This window comes from Trichomycterus rosablanca, chromosome 27 (genome assembly GCF_030014385.1).
Source record: "Trichomycterus rosablanca isolate fTriRos1 chromosome 27, fTriRos1.hap1, whole genome shotgun sequence".
Classification (NCBI taxonomy): Eukaryota; Metazoa; Chordata; class Actinopteri; order Siluriformes; family Trichomycteridae; genus Trichomycterus; species Trichomycterus rosablanca.
In genome coordinates, this window is record NC_086014.1 from 2,248,287 (window position 1) to 2,266,233 (window position 17,947).

General features: G+C 39.0%; 1 protein-coding gene across 1 annotated transcript in view; it reads left to right on the forward strand.

The window, feature by feature from the left end:
- The first annotated feature begins 9,560 nt into the window (after positions 1-9,560).
- coro2ba (coronin, actin binding protein, 2Ba) overlaps positions 9,561-17,947 on the forward strand; it is a 34,408-nt gene continuing 26,021 nt past the window's right edge. Inside the window, exon 1 of the mRNA XM_062989546.1 lies at positions 9,561-9,662. Coding sequence (XP_062845616.1) covers positions 9,648-9,662 — 15 coding nt within the window. The 5' untranslated portion in view covers positions 9,561-9,647. The remainder of the gene's footprint in view (positions 9,663-17,947) is intronic.

The window sequence follows — 17,947 nt, forward strand, 5'->3', positions numbered from 1 at the left end:
TAAGAAGTTGTTTTAAGTCTGTAAATGCTTAAATAAGGTAAATTATATAAAGGTAAAACAAACTACACTTAAGCTCTCATGCTTAATTAAGGTAAGTGTGTGTGTGTGTGTGTGTGTGTGTGTAATAAACAATGTAAATGAGACATCTCGAACTATACAGTATTGGATAGACAACAATAATTAAAAAAAAAAGAGAGAAAAACATGTTTGTATATATGCAAAAAGAGATATAATGTGAATTAGAAAACTATTGCTAGCCTTGTCTAGCCTTTTCTTGAAACCCACCAGCAGAATTTTCCCTCTGCTGATCAAGGAATCGGCCTGTGTGCACATGGAAGAGTGTAACCCAAGAGTAGAATAATACCTGAGTGAGAAAGATGCTAATGGAGAGAATTACAAACCTCCATTCTGTAACGCCTTAGAACAACTAGAGAGAACAACACTGACCCCAACTGGTACAAAACTATTGGTACAGACGACCAAAGACAAAAACTGGTGGAGAAATAGTGGATTCTTCACATCCTCCACCTTGATACTACGGCAAGCATAAGAAAATCAACTAGTATTAGCATTTCTGCATTGCATGTATTGCATTGCATGTATTGCATTGGGCCTCTAACATGCTTTGTGCAGGAGGGATTTTAATCCATTATCATTCCTAAAAGCACAGGATTTATTTTGTAATGCACCGTTTCAACCTAACAGGTCTAAAAGCCAGCTAGCTCTTTTATTTACTTTACAAACTAGCACCTAAAAATGTTACTGGTCCATTCCTGTTTTTTTTTTTTTTTTATTATTTGTCACTTTCAATACTTTTACATCTTCAAATAACATTTATTGTAAGACAAAAAAAACCTATGAAGACACAGTACTGTCTTAGATTTTTTATTTGGTTTAGATTTTGATGCTGAGGCGATCAGTTGCAGTACTGTAGCTGACCACTAAGGGGCAGTATATACTCATGGATATGAGTCTCTTGCATTGCAGACTATTTTAATTTTAGATTTCTAGATACTGTGCAGAAGCCCTAATGTATTACTTAATAATACCTTTAATATTTTTACAGTATGTTTTTATATAGTGTGTTTTTTTTTTTTTTTTTTTACCAATGAAGGGATCAGTCGTTTTTCCTTTTATAGTTTCTAAATCCAAGAATAAATCTGTATAATTATTTCTAAACACCAGTGCTATTCAGTGGGTTTTACTTTCTGAAGTAATAAAGCTCATTCGTAATGACACTGAGCATTTTTGCGATTTGCTTCCAATTTAATATTTTATATAATTTCTAATTCTTATTGAAAATTTTGGAGTTTTGGATCTAATAATTACACTGAACTACAAAAGCAGATGCAAACCATTTGACAGTGGAGTCTGTCATGTTCTCATTTGTAGTAAGGCTGCATTTACATTACACGTGGCTGTTGTTTCCTCTGAAGTGAGGTGGTGCCGCTGAGCTTTTTAAAGTGTGGCAATAAGACAAACTGTTTAAATGATGCAGTCAGAGGTAAATCACAAACATGACCTGCTGAAATACAATTTTAATTAGTACCGAGGCATTATGAGAAAATTACTAGCAAGCTGTGAACCAGGAGACTGGATTTGAATATTAGATAGCAATCCTACGTTTACTAATCCTGGAATTGCTTGTGGCTGTGCGGCTTTTTAATAGGATTTTAATGCACCTTTTAATTGAGGCAATAAAGTTTCATTAACATGTTTCCCCGTTTATCTGTTAATGTCTCCAAATGAGGACCACTGCAGGGCGCTCTTATTTTAAGCTAAATTACATTTCATACAAAATTGACGCATATTGTTTTTAAGCTTGCTGCTAAGTGGCTCAGCCAGCAAAAAACAGTTTTGCTATCCACAGCAGTAAGTGGCAGCATGCATCCAGTGTCACGGTGAAAGAAATGTGTTTCATTTGATCCCAAAGAAATTCAACGGCCTTGTGGTCAGGCCTCTGTACGAGCTTTAATGGACACAGTCATGCTGCAACAGGAAAGGGCTTTTTCGACAACTGTTGTCACAAGTTTAAAAGCATTGAAATATATTTGGTCTGATTGATTTCATGAACAATCTGAATTCCTGCAAAATACAAAGGTTTTTTTTTTTTTTTAAAGTTTAGAAAAAAAATGTGAGACAGAAACACCACATCAGTGAATATTAGAGAGTATTAATGTGGTACCATAAAGAGGTGGGAAAATATTAGTATTATTATTATTTGTAACTATTTGCACTGCTATTGTTGTTTTTTTATTTTTGTAACTATTTTTCTATACTATTATTATTGTTATTATTATTAATGTGTTTCTTAAACCTCTAACTGAGCTTTGGTAATATTAATGTCTATATTTGTCATGCTTATAAAGCTACCATTAAATGAAATTGAACTGAATTGAGAGAGAGAGGGAGAGAGAGAGTGTGAGAGAGAGAGCGTGAGAGAGAGTGTGAGAGGGAGAGAGCTCGAGAGGGAGGTGTCTCTGTGTAGTAGGATACACAGAGCAGCCAGCCTGACTCCACTGCAGTGTAGCGGTGGCTCTGCCTCATCCTGCTCACTTCGCTCTCTCGCTCCATCCTCTGCCGCTCGCTCTGTTTCTGAACTGCGCACCCACACTCGCTGCTCTGTGTGCGTTTCGGGAAGTGAAGCCGGCCGCTCTCGCCCTACTTCTGCATGACTGTCACAAAGGTAAGTGCTGCAGAGAGGCGGGGGCGCCTGGACCCTGCTGCAGTGGGGTGATGCTGCCAGTGTGTGAAAGTGTGTGAGAGTGTTTAGCCTCGTGGGTTATCACAGGAGGAACAGGAACACGAGGAGATGCAGATGCATTGGGTTTTTTTATTTTTGGGATGTATTCGTTTTAGACGGCCACCCTACCTGCAGGCTAGGCTAGGCTAACTATTTATGTGCTATTGCAGAGTCGGATTGTCTGGCTCCGGCTTTGACACCGATTACCCCGAAAGCTTTTAATCCACATTGTCCTGCATACAGGCCAACCCTTGAACTTTGTGAAGGAGACTGGATGGGATTATAAAAACAGAAAAGTAAATAATTTTCTTGTGCTGGCCGTGATAAAAGTAATACGTGTTTGTGTCTGATTAGATTTAGGTTTATGTTTAGGTGTTGAATGCACTTAAAACTGAGTTAATTGTCAGGAAGGTCCGCAAATGGTGGTACAGTGTGTGTATGCACCTGTCTTTGGGCGTGTCTTTTGCCTTTGGAGGTCTTCAAAGTGGCTTTGAATGCTTTTATAAGAACTGTGGTTTATTTTATTTATGTAGATATTTTACGTTGTGATTACACAATATGTATATTCACGACAGGAAAGGTGGATAATTCTCATACGAGGGATCTTCAAAAAGTTTCTGCACTTTTATATTTTGGTTGGAAACGTTGAGGGCAGTAGGAGCAGTTATAGGTCATGTCTGAGAGACGCATATAGTCCGGATTTGGCGCCATCTGGTATCCACCTTTTTGGACACTCAGAGAAGCTTTAAGGGGAAGAAGATTTTCATGTGATGTTGATGTGAAAGCAGTGGCGCATCAGTGGCTACACGCTCAGCCAAAAACATTTTTTGCTGATGGCATTAAAAGATGGTACGACGCTGGGAAATTGCACCGGAAGGTGATGATGTAGAAAAGTGATGCAATTTGTTTTGGAAATTCTTAATAAATAGAGTTTAAAAAGTGCAGAAACTTTTTGAAGAACCCTTGCATTTCAGTTTATAGTCCTTGTCGAGTGTTGTTCTTTAGACGCGCCATTTTAGAGCATTTTTTTTTTACTTGAGGACTGTCTCTATTTCAGCTTGATTAAAGATTTTTTTTCAAAAACTTTGGTATTGCAATAGATTGTCGCTGCTGTAAGTATTTAATACATTCAGTTAGTTTATGTTTAATAGAGACGGGTTTATCATAACAAGTGTGCATGTGATGGTCAGGGATCTATTAAACGCTGGGCTGATGGTCACTCACAGTTCATGTTTTGAATGCTGCAGATATGATCAGACATAAAGACCTGAGACAGATTGATGGGCAGCCAGGTCTCACTAATGCCTAAGGGGTCTGGTACTGACCAACAGAAGAGCAACGGTGGCTCAAATGTCTGATCGTTGTCAGACTCCAAATCTATCTACTGGTCTATAACATTATAAGGCTCTGACTAGACGTTTACCAAATACGGTACTAAACAACATTAGGAATTTTAAAAATTGTTGTAGGGTGATTATGGGCCTGTCTGAAAACCTAGTGAGCCGCCCTGCTGCCTACTGTCTACCTGATCAGCTGCCTCAGTAGAGAGGATTCTAATAGGACATCTCATACAGCATCTCAACTCATAAGACAGATTATTTAGACACACTACTAAGATAGCAATTACGCCGATTGCGTCACCGTAGCAATAGCCAATAGCAACACAGTTAGCTTAGCGACACAACCCGCTAGCATGCCAGCTAACATCTCCCTCCGTTTACCAAAAATGGTTAAACTGTCCCTGATGAGCCCGGATTTACAAATAAACAACACTTGTGCACCTTTATACAAATTTGAAAAGAACTTGGTTGCTCCGCATTCGCCTGCCATATTTGTCATTTTTTGTGAGAAAAGTTGTGCTGCACTGAATGCTGGGATTGCCTTCAGCGCTAAGGAAGGAAACAAATAAATAAAACACACGACCCCAAAACCCTGTGCCTGTTCCTATATCTTTTCCTTTGTTCTCTTTGATCTACGGTAGTTTGAAGTGCCATCAAAGCTACTTCACAAAGCTGTTTACCCACCAAAGAGAAGGAATAAGCCTTTAAAAGTATTTAAAAAGTACAGGGGTGTATAAATGCACCAGACTTCCTTGTTTACGATAGCGTGTCTCTGATGATATGCCAGGTTAAAGTTTAGCTTGACCGAGTTTTTTCATGTTAGGACTCTCGGACCACTCACGAAATCCTGTGGAAAAGTTTCCATTTTACTCATTAAGAAATAATTTTTTGCACATTTTCTATTTTTGGATGGTTTTAAACACCTAGGAATTGCACATTTCTGCTGATGTGACTGTTTCTGTGTAATCTGAATTCACGGCTGCACATAACATTGGCGAGCACATGCGAAGGCATCGAATAAGGAATCGAACGTCATTCGTCCAGAACGAACGAGGCGCTCCCTCCAGGGATCAGCTCACTTTCCTGGATGTGGGACGAGGACACCACAGCCGCGCCGAAGATTTCTGGGACGAAAGCAAAAATAAACTCGTAGCATCACAGGAGCCGAAAAAAGAAATGACTCGTTTCCTGAGGGTGGAAAATAAAAAGACACACGCAGGCACCTTTACAAAGGCTGGCGGGGCTGCAGTCAAGTCGAGCCAAACAGCTGGAAACCTGGAATGACGGGGTTTAGCTGGAAATACTGATTCAGCCCTTCGACTGTTCGATTGCTCTGCCGGCTGGGCGGTTTGACTCTTTATATTCCAGGAGGGTTTAGCCACACTGTATGCTGGGATGGGGAAAAGTCACATTTCAGTTTTGTTAGAGCTGGTCAGATTAATTGTGCTGTTATTGAGCGCATGTCAGGCAAATATTCTCTACCCCCCAGTAGAAGATCTGCAATTGGAGCCACAGTAGCTCTTCTGTTCAATGAGTCTTGGCTGCCCAACAACCTGTTGGTGGTTTGTTCAAGGTTGGATGACTATCAGTAGGTTTTTTGTTTGTTTGTTTATTAGGATTTTAACGTCATGTTTTACACTTTGGTTACATTCATTACAGGAACGGTAGTTACTCATTCCACAAGATTCATCAGTTCACAAGGTTATATCGAACAGTCATGGACAATTTAGTGTCTCCAGTTCACCTCATTTGCATGTCTTTGGACTGTGGAAACCAGAGCACCCGGAGTAAACCCACGCAGGCTCGGGGAGAACATGCAAACTCCACACAGAAAGGACCCGGACCGCCCCACCTGGGGATCGAACCCAGGACCTTCTTGCTGTGAGGCGACAGTGCTACCCACTTAGCCACCGTGCCGCCCCTATCAGTAGGTACTCACTATAGCTGCCTGTGAGCACCCTGCTGTTTTGAAGATACATCTTTTTATAGAAGTCACATCCTATGAGAACTACCCATGACGTGCATAATCCTTATGAAATCGGCATTGCTATACAGATTATTTATTTATTTTATTTTCAACCATTGGAGGGGAATGTTTTTTTCTCATCAGAGAATATATACTTTGCTATGACTTCATCCCTGTATAATGTGTGCATTGTTTTAGATATATGACAGAATTAAATGAACAGTCAGTTAAATGCTTTCCCATGTGCCTTACATTTAGGATTTATTCTAATCTTGCCTCCATACTCTGTTTTGGTCTGTTCAAAGCTCTGGGCTTTACACCATAAAAACCACGACACAACTTAAGTACCACGTGCAAAAGAGTAACGAGCTGTACTGAATCAGGCATGTTTGACAAAATGAAAATGTATTGATCTGCCACACAAAAACTGTTTTAAACTGTTAAAATATTTCAGGTTTTACACTCAGCAAATTAGAGCTGTTTCCATTCTGTGGACCCAGGCGTGCAGATCGGATCGTGTCTGACATGCTGTATGGACTTCACGTTGACATTTCTCCTTAAAGGCATTTCTGGGCATTATTGCAGTGGGGGTACTTATTGTTCCTTGTAATTTAGTGAAGATCAAAGCACTAGCATTTTAAAGTGTACAGCTTTAATAATGCCCATAGGGACTTATTGTATATAATGTAGCTTGACAAGCACTTATTGGCACTAACTAGCATGTATACATGCTTTTGTTCTCTTTGTGGGGTCTTAAATGTTAACATTTAAGGGAATGTATTAATTTAATGAATGCCTTGGCTTTGTATGAGTGTGTGTAAGTAGGAGAAAACAATATTCCTGTTTAATCAACAATAAAAAAAGTTTAAATACGCTACACTATAAAAAATAAGGTAAGGAATCTTTATTTTCACTGTACAAGTACAATAAGAAGTTGTTTTAAGTCTGTAAATGCTTAAATAAGGTAAATTATATAAAGGTAAAACAAACTACACTTAAGCTCTCATGCTTAATTAAGGTAAGTGTGTGTGTGTGTGTGTGTGTGTGTGTAATAAACAATGTAAATGAGACATCTCGAACTATACAGTATTGGATAGACAACAATAATTAAAAAAAAAAGAGAGAAAAACATGTTTGTATATATGCAAAAAGAGATATAATGTGAATTAGAAAACTATTGCTAGCCTTGTCTAGCCTTTTCTTGAAACCCACCAGCAGAATTTTCCCTCTGCTGATCAAGGAATCGGCCTGTGTGCACATGGAAGAGTGTAACCCAAGAGTAGAATAATACCTGAGTGAGAAAGATGCTAATGGAGAGAATTACAAACCTCCATTCTGTAACGCCTTAGAACAACTAGAGAGAACAACACTGACCCCAACTGGTACAAAACTATTGGTACAGACGACCAAAGACAAAAACTGGTGGAGAAATAGTGGATTCTTCACATCCTCCACCTTGATACTACGGCAAGCATAAGAAAATCAACTAGTATTAGCATTTCTGCATTGCATGTATTGCATTGCATGTATTGCATTGGGCCTCTAACATGCTTTGTGCAGGAGGGATTTTAATCCATTATCATTCCTAAAAGCACAGGATTTATTTTGTAATGCACCGTTTCAACCTAACAGGTCTAAAAGCCAGCTAGCTCTTTTATTTACTTTACAAACTAGCACCTAAAAATGTTACTGGTCCATTCCTGTTTTTTTTTTTTTTTTATTATTTGTCACTTTCAATACTTTTACATCTTCAAATAACATTTATTGTAAGACAAAAAAAACCTATGAAGACACAGTACTGTCTTAGATTTTTTATTTGGTTTAGATTTTGATGCTGAGGCGATCAGTTGCAGTACTGTAGCTGACCACTAAGGGGCAGTATATACTCATGGATATGAGTCTCTTGCATTGCAGACTATTTTAATTTTAGATTTCTAGATACTGTGCAGAAGCCCTAATGTATTACTTAATAATACCTTTAATATTTTTACAGTATGTTTTTATATAGTGTGTTTTTTTTTTTTTTTTTTTACCAATGAAGGGATCAGTCGTTTTTCCTTTTATAGTTTCTAAATCCAAGAATAAATCTGTATAATTATTTCTAAACACCAGTGCTATTCAGTGGGTTTTACTTTCTGAAGTAATAAAGCTCATTCGTAATGACACTGAGCATTTTTGCGATTTGCTTCCAATTTAATATTTTATATAATTTCTAATTCTTATTGAAAATTTTGGAGTTTTGGATCTAATAATTACACTGAACTACAAAAGCAGATGCAAACCATTTGACAGTGGAGTCTGTCATGTTCTCATTTGTAGTAAGGCTGCATTTACATTACACGTGGCTGTTGTTTCCTCTGAAGTGAGGTGGTGCCGCTGAGCTTTTTAAAGTGTGGCAATAAGACAAACTGTTTAAATGATGCAGTCAGAGGTAAATCACAAACATGACCTGCTGAAATACAATTTTAATTAGTACCGAGGCATTATGAGAAAATTACTAGCAAGCTGTGAACCAGGAGACTGGATTTGAATATTAGATAGCAATCCTACGTTTACTAATCCTGGAATTGCTTGTGGCTGTGCGGCTTTTTAATAGGATTTTAATGCACCTTTTAATTGAGGCAATAAAGTTTCATTAACATGTTTCCCCGTTTATCTGTTAATGTCTCCAAATGAGGACCACTGCAGGGCGCTCTTATTTTAAGCTAAATTACATTTCATACAAAATTGACGCATATTGTTTTTAAGCTTGCTGCTAAGTGGCTCAGCCAGCAAAAAACAGTTTTGCTATCCACAGCAGTAAGTGGCAGCATGCATCCAGTGTCACGGTGAAAGAAATGTGTTTCATTTGATCCCAAAGAAATTCAACGGCCTTGTGGTCAGGCCTCTGTACGAGCTTTAATGGACACAGTCATGCTGCAACAGGAAAGGGCTTTTTCGACAACTGTTGTCACAAGTTTAAAAGCATTGAAATATATTTGGTCTGATTGATTTCATGAACAATCTGAATTCCTGCAAAATACAAAGGTTTTTTTTTTTTTTTAAAGTTTAGAAAAAAAATGTGAGACAGAAACACCACATCAGTGAATATTAGAGAGTATTAATGTGGTACCATAAAGAGGTGGGAAAATATTAGTATTATTATTATTTGTAACTATTTGCACTGCTATTGTTGTTTTTTTATTTTTGTAACTATTTTTCTATACTATTATTATTGTTATTATTATTAATGTGTTTCTTAAACCTCTAACTGAGCTTTGGTAATATTAATGTCTATATTTGTCATGCTTATAAAGCTACCATTAAATGAAATTGAACTGAATTGAGAGAGAGAGGGAGAGAGAGAGTGTGAGAGAGAGAGCGTGAGAGAGAGTGTGAGAGGGAGAGAGCTCGAGAGGGAGGTGTCTCTGTGTAGTAGGATACACAGAGCAGCCAGCCTGACTCCACTGCAGTGTAGCGGTGGCTCTGCCTCATCCTGCTCACTTCGCTCTCTCGCTCCATCCTCTGCCGCTCGCTCTGTTTCTGAACTGCGCACCCACACTCGCTGCTCTGTGTGCGTTTCGGGAAGTGAAGCCGGCCGCTCTCGCCCTACTTCTGCATGACTGTCACAAAGGTAAGTGCTGCAGAGAGGCGGGGGCGCCTGGACCCTGCTGCAGTGGGGTGATGCTGCCAGTGTGTGAAAGTGTGTGAGAGTGTTTAGCCTCGTGGGTTATCACAGGAGGAACAGGAACACGAGGAGATGCAGATGCATTGGGTTTTTTTATTTTTGGGATGTATTCGTTTTAGACGGCCACCCTACCTGCAGGCTAGGCTAGGCTAACTATTTATGTGCTATTGCAGAGTCGGATTGTCTGGCTCCGGCTTTGACACCGATTACCCCGAAAGCTTTTAATCCACATTGTCCTGCATACAGGCCAACCCTTGAACTTTGTGAAGGAGACTGGATGGGATTATAAAAACAGAAAAGTAAATAATTTTCTTGTGCTGGCCGTGATAAAAGTAATACGTGTTTGTGTCTGATTAGATTTAGGTTTATGTTTAGGTGTTGAATGCACTTAAAACTGAGTTAATTGTCAGGAAGGTCCGCAAATGGTGGTACAGTGTGTGTATGCACCTGTCTTTGGGCGTGTCTTTTGCCTTTGGAGGTCTTCAAAGTGGCTTTGAATGCTTTTATAAGAACTGTGGTTTATTTTATTTATGTAGATATTTTACGTTGTGATTACACAATATGTATATTCACGACAGGAAAGGTGGATAATTCTCATACGAGGGATCTTCAAAAAGTTTCTGCACTTTTATATTTTGGTTGGAAACGTTGAGGGCAGTAGGAGCAGTTATAGGTCATGTCTGAGAGACGCATATAGTCCGGATTTGGCGCCATCTGGTATCCACCTTTTTGGACACTCAGAGAAGCTTTAAGGGGAAGAAGATTTTCATGTGATGTTGATGTGAAAGCAGTGGCGCATCAGTGGCTACACGCTCAGCCAAAAACATTTTTTGCTGATGGCATTAAAAGATGGTACGACGCTGGGAAATTGCACCGGAAGGTGATGATGTAGAAAAGTGATGCAATTTGTTTTGGAAATTCTTAATAAATAGAGTTTAAAAAGTGCAGAAACTTTTTGAAGAACCCTTGCATTTCAGTTTATAGTCCTTGTCGAGTGTTGTTCTTTAGACGCGCCATTTTAGAGCATTTTTTTTTTACTTGAGGACTGTCTCTATTTCAGCTTGATTAAAGATTTTTTTTCAAAAACTTTGGTATTGCAATAGATTGTCGCTGCTGTAAGTATTTAATACATTCAGTTAGTTTATGTTTAATAGAGACGGGTTTATCATAACAAGTGTGCATGTGATGGTCAGGGATCTATTAAACGCTGGGCTGATGGTCACTCACAGTTCATGTTTTGAATGCTGCAGATATGATCAGACATAAAGACCTGAGACAGATTGATGGGCAGCCAGGTCTCACTAATGCCTAAGGGGTCTGGTACTGACCAACAGAAGAGCAACGGTGGCTCAAATGTCTGATCGTTTTACTACTGAGGTGAATGTGTCACAACACACTGCATCAAACCCTTCACTGTATGGGACTACATAGATGCAGGACAGTCAAAGTGTCCATGCTGGATACATCAGTGATCAACACACACAAGTCTGTCTGAAAACCTAGTGAGCTGCCTTGCTGCCTACTTTCTACCTGATCAGCTGCCTAAGTAGAGGGGATTCTAATAAGGCATCGTACTCACACCCCCACACACACCTCATGCTTCACATCAACAGTTTGCTAAAAATAAAGAAAAGACCCTGACAGGATGCAGGTTGCACCCGTGGGCATTGTGGCCCATTTGGCGACCAGATGGAGTGGGTTTTATCATGAACGTTGAATGTTGTGTGTGAGCATGTGTGTTTACATGTGTGTGTGAGTTTAGAACTTGTGTGCAACAAGGATTCAAATTTAGGCGAACCACACCTTGTGGGAAACTGTGTAAGCAATTCTGTTGGATTTCTTAATTCCACCATCAAATTTACCTGTAAATGTAGTAAATGTGGTCATGTGACTTGTGACGAGCGTGTAAGTATATGACCAGGACGTTACCAACAGGTCTCTCAAACTGTTACACACGTGCCTGGATGTCCTTTTTTCCTTTTTTTCAGACCAGTGGACCAGCAAACCAGAACAACAAATCAATGCAACCCAATATATGTTGGAACTGAACTACAAGTTTAGCTACAAGTTTACACAGCCTTAAAGTTTAGGTTTTGTTGACACTCGTAATTTCGTGTTAATATGACGCTGTGCAGCACTGAACACAAGTGAAGGAAAAATGAAAAACTGTTAATTGAATTTGTTTAGGTGATTGGTTTAATAGCTAAGTGGGCAAATACTTCTTTCACATTGGTCAGGTTGGACTGAACAGAATGTTTTACTTCAATAATGTGTGTGTGTGTGTGTGTGATAAATATTATTATAAAGCTAAATCTTATTCATTTGTATGCTAAAAGAATATTGATTACAGAGCTCATCGTATGGTAGTGCAGTAGAGCTGTGTGTGTGTGTGAGTGTGTGTGTGTGTGTATGCATGCATGTGTCCATGACAGTGTGTGCTGTTCTGCAGGCCACGTAGAGGACGATGAAAACTGTGGGTGGTGCCAGTAAACGATTAGGCACCAGAGAGCACAATGACCTTGAGCTGTGTGTGTGTGTGTGTGTGTGTGTGTGTGTGCTGACGATGCTTAACCAGCCACTCACAACGGAAGGCAGACTGGGATAACACAGTAACAGTGAGATGCTGTGTTACTGTACATCTGCAGTTCTGTGTTACAGTAGGTTTGTCATTCATGTTTTTAGTTGGTTCAGTGCCCACTTTTTCCATTAGAAAGCACTAGCTGTGAGGCAGGAATACTCTGGACACGGGGTAAATCCATCACAGGGCTTCGGCCACCTTTCAGACATAACCAATCATGTCTGTGCAGACGCCCAGCCGGCTGATAACACGGCCTGGCTCAAAAGTGTTTCGAATATTTATGATTTACATTTTTATTTTCTACTTTTTGAAGTTTAAATTTGACAGTGACCTGTCCATCAGAATCTTACAGACCCCCTGCAGTGTAGCCATGTGACCGTTCTCTGGTTCATGAACCTACTTCATCTGGCTAAATGTGAGTTTAGTTTACATTAAAGGAAATAAATGCATCTTATAATATAAAGGATTTCTTAAGTCTTGGTTATTAACTGCGCCTAATAATAAGATTGAATTAGGAGAGCGCAGTGTTGGTGTGAAGTTGATCACTCATCCCCGGCTGGGCTCACCTGAAAATTTAATTAATTTGACTGTAAATTAAATTCATGATTACTGGGAGCTCTGCGAAGATAATAAAAGGAATGTGGAAGAGCATGACTAGCATAAATACATGAAGGTGCACATTTAGAAACGGCAGGGTATTTTTCTATAAACACTGGGTTACTCTGTGTAGGTGTGTGTGTGTGTGGGTTGGAGAACGAATAGAGGCAGGATGTCCACTGTGTCAGCAGACATACAAACAGTCGGAGCTCCAGACAAGATTTTCATCACTGTGTCCTGCGAATGGCTAAAGATTTAAAACATACAAACAGTGAGATCATAATTAAATACACCAGCATCACTTACTTACTTTCTAAAACACTTATCCAAATCAGGGTCATTGGGGGGTGGGGGTGGGGGTCTAATAGGTGTTAATTTTGTAGTATAAGGGTTTGAATTGTATATATATATATAGTTATAAATTGTACAGTAATCACTCGCTATATCGCGCTTCGACTTTTGCGGCTTCACTCTATCGCAGATTTTATTTGCAAGCATGTCTAAATATAAATCGCAGTGAATCAAGATTTTGCTCCAAAATGCTAGGCTATGTCTTTAAGATATTGTGATGTGTGTGTGTGTGTGTGTGTGAGCATTAGCACTGACTTCTGATACTGCCTCAAGCTTTCAGCTGCTCCCATCTCTTTGATATCTTTGATATCCAACCAGGCAAAAGTACAGGTCAAAAATGGTTCTTCACATCCAAAAAACCCCATGCCTCATTCTGCCTGAGGCTCAGAACTTCTCTACAGTCATGTGTGTACAGTGTGTAGAACAAAATACTCACAAAACAATTAAAAATACACAACTACTGCTACATTCACACCACTACTGTATGCATCCAGGCTGCAGAGTAAATTGGGATCAGACCCACTTGCTGCTTTATTGACCGCTGGCCACAGTTCCCTCAAATTGCTCCCACTTGGCTCGCGAGTGTGTACCTGTGACTTGAAGGCCTGAAATAATAGACTAGCTGCAGGGAAAGAGTGGAAGCACTTTTAAAAATGAGTGTTGAGCGTTTTACTGAGGTCGTGTTTGCTCAGTAGCAAAATCAGCAGCAACTGCTTACATCAATTTAGAAGCTTAAGACCTTCTTGCACAGAGCTAATGTTCAGTTCTGTTTTCCCCGTCATTATCATATCAATCTGTTTAAAGAATTGTGAACTTAGTGTTAAGTTTAATATTATGAGCTGCAAAAAAAGAAATGAAGTGCCTTTACCCCTGCTTTATTAGAATTTTCAAATCAGATACTCATTTTGAATGGAAAAGCCAAATTGCAGGTCAAAATCTAAAATGTTTACAATTCATAACTAATCAGTCCTTTTGCTTAATGTTTAAGAATTTGTTTAATACATTTTTAATAATAAGTTTTTTATGCATTTTCCCCCAATTTAGTTGCATCCAATTACATGACTACATTTTGTTTCCTCTCTACTGATGCTGACCTCCACTGCTGACCAAGGAGAGCCATGACTAACACTAGCTGACCACTTCTTTTCACCAGCACGAGACGAGTTCATATGTGGATCATGGAGAGTCAAGCACTGATCTTCATTATCCCTCGTCTTTGTGCAGGCCATTTTGACAACCAGTTCTAGTGCTGAATTCAGCATTTGGTTCTTTTACATGTTTGCATGTACAGGACTTCACCTTGTGCTTCACTCTAAGGTTTGACATTCGTTTCTGTGAAAGCAAGAGTGCCTAAACGACAGCAAACGCAATTCCCAACTCATCTTTTACTCTGTGTGGACATTTCAGAGGGACAGAATGTAAAATAGAAAAGGAGAGCGTGTCATTTATTAATATCCTCCTATTAGAGGAAATAGAACAAGAGGCGCTGCTACCCCTCCCCAACGTGATCTACACCCATTCATGAGAGAGCTGTAAAACAGATTAAGCGCTCTATTCTTTTTTTCTGCTCAAATTTAATTTAGCTTATAGGCTGTGCAAATTATATATGATGCTTACTATGGGGGTGTGTGATAGTCTGTGACTCTCCCCGGTCAGCGCCTTGGTGGTGCAAGCGGCTTAATTAACCATTAAACACTATTAATTCTTACAGTAATTCTATAATTTTTTTTAGATTTCATATTATTCTTCTACAGTAGAAAAATTAAAAAAGGAAAACAGACTATTGATTTGTGGCTTGTATTCAATTACAAAACAGAACATAGACAAGATTATTGTTTAACTGAATCATTTTATAGCTTCTGCATACTCTTATTCTACATTTGACGGCTGCAACATTTTTTTAGAAAAAGTTGGGACAGGGGCGTGTTTTTGTGATGCATCACCTTTCCTTCAATCAACATCCAACATCCATTACTTCCAAAAACAATTTAAAATACGTATGATACAATACATTATGATAAACAATATACATATATATGAAATAAAAATATCAAAAAAGGATATGTAGGTGTTGATATGACAGTGTAAGAAAGTGTGTGCATGAGTTTACGTCCGATTTAATGATCTAATGTCAGAATGAATATGAAATCAGGGCTACGTTTATCTACGGTGCACACCCACTGACTCTGGAGACACTGGAGAGAACATGTGAGATTATTCTGTATTGGGAGAGAGGAGAGGATGTGTTTCCTGTTTTCAGGCCTTGAACTGGTAAAAGTACAGACACAGATAACCAACAGCTGTGAAATAATCACTCGTGTACTTGGTGTAAACTAACCGTGGTAATCTGGTGGCATTAAAACGGAAGTAGCTCATGTTTTGGAGATCTGGCGCTTATACCAGCATGAAAGCGTTGAGACGATTTTTACAGGGTGTGTAAAGCCTTGAGCGGTCTGCATCACCAGAGAGGAACCATTTCCACCTACACAGCAGAACTACTGTGAGAGAGGAGGAGGACGTGAATGAGTGGGAGAGCAAACGAGAGCCAAGTCACTTAGCAGCACTCGTACTGGCAGCATTATGTAAAAGCTTTTATTCTTAGTCTCCACAGAAAACATGTCTAGCACCCTGAGTCTCGTCTGCTTTTTCCAAATAGTGACCAGTGCTGATGACATACGTGACATTTCTCAGATGTGCTTATGGAACATCCCCTTCCAAACCCATCCGTTATTATGGAGTCGTTCCGCACTTTGTTGCTTTCTGATGGATGATGCCTGCAGGAATTCGCTGGTCAGTTGCCTTCAGTTGACAATTATATTAGTTTTTCACTGTACAGACCTGAAGCAAAATGTATCAACATTTTTTGTGGTGCAACGTTTTAAAATCTGCAGCTGAAATTCTTTCAGACTGATGAGAACCGTTGCACATAAACAACGTCAATGAGCCGATGAGCAAATACTAGCAAATCTCCTCTTATTCTGCCACTCCTGCAGTTCAAACGCACCATTTTCATACTGTAATGGCTATAAAAGCCTTAATACGTCTTGCATGGGTCCGTCTATTCAGCCATTTAGAGGTTTTGTGTTAAATATGGTGATCAGGATTCCCCACATAGTTCCTATGGAAACCCAGTGGGAATGCTGGTTAGCTAAAAAAAAAAAAAGACAAACACTTCTGTATTTCACAAAAGATCCTTCTAAAATCAATGTTCATTAAAATGCTGCACTGATGCTACATAAAGAAAAATATAAAGACTTTATTTAACATCTTCATTCATCACTACAATATGTGTGGTGTATGAATACTGAAACCAGTTAGAAATACCAGTTAGCTCTCCATTACAGGAGCAAATGGGTCTATAAATAAATCCATGTGTCATTTACATCACATTAGAATCTCATACTGTTCTAATAAATAATAAATGAATTCTTTATATTTATTACAGGAACGTCAGAACATATTGATGCTGTAGAAATGAACATTTTCTTTCTTTTTAAATTTTTATTTGCCATTTATTTTCTACCAATGAAGCCACTGCTAAATTCCGCCCTCCAGCCGACAGCTACCAGTCTGTGATAGGGTGACGACTAGCATGTGCTTCCTTCAAATAACTGGGTTTGTAATGCCTGTCTTGTGGTTTGGAGTTTCAGTAAGTGGGCGCACCGTATCGAGTACCTTCTTACTGTAAAGTGACAGTGCTGTGCTACTAGTGTGGTGTCATTATTATTCCAGTAGAGAATTGGACTTTTACCCAAGAGACGGACTTGAAGGGCAGATGGGCGTGGCCGAGACCCGTAAATACAATGGTTCTTAACTAGCAGATTAAACTCTTTATTTTTCTATTACTATTTCCCCTGGGTAGTCAACATATAATCACTTCAGACACCCAGAATGATCACGTTGGCAGCCAATTAACCTTTAAACCTCCTTTGGAAACACTTATCTTTACAATAACCCAACAGCTGCCACATGATGCACATCTGTGCTCCAGCTTTTGTGACGGTAGGATATTAGCAGTCATTTTATAATCTGGTGAAAGGGCCTAGCCGCACTACAACACAGAGTAAAGAGGCCATTCAGCAAAGTCATCTCACTGGGGTGAGCCCTGCGGTTTCACAGCTACAGTGGTGTCAGCAAATCCACAACAGTCAAGAAAAATCAATTAGCTTTCCTATCAGCGCCGTCTAAACGCAACCATATGGAGCTCAAAGGTTCCGTCATCCCGTAAAATCTAATTCATGGATAAAGCTGGTTAAACAGGAATGAGGGTTTTCATTCTGAATTTAAATAATAAGTACTATATAGTTTACTATATATATTTAAGTACTATATATAATACTAGTATTATTTAATAAGTACTGAAATTACACCTGTTGTACCTCTTTGGTTAGTATGCAATGAGGTATTTTGAGCAGGATTTAACCAATCAACCAATTACTAATATTAAATAAACAAAACAATTACCTAAGATATCTCTCAATGTATTTAGATCTTGGCAGCATGCACAAATACTGGGACCCTATGAATTAATTAATAACATTTGCATTATGGAATCAAATCCATATATTTCGCAACATACCGATGTGTTCACTCCACGCCCAACTCATTAACCCATATAATAGGCTGTATTAAATTCACTTCACAATAATTAAAAGGGGTTTACTAATACTTTTGAACGTGGCCCCAATGCAACCCCGCATGATAT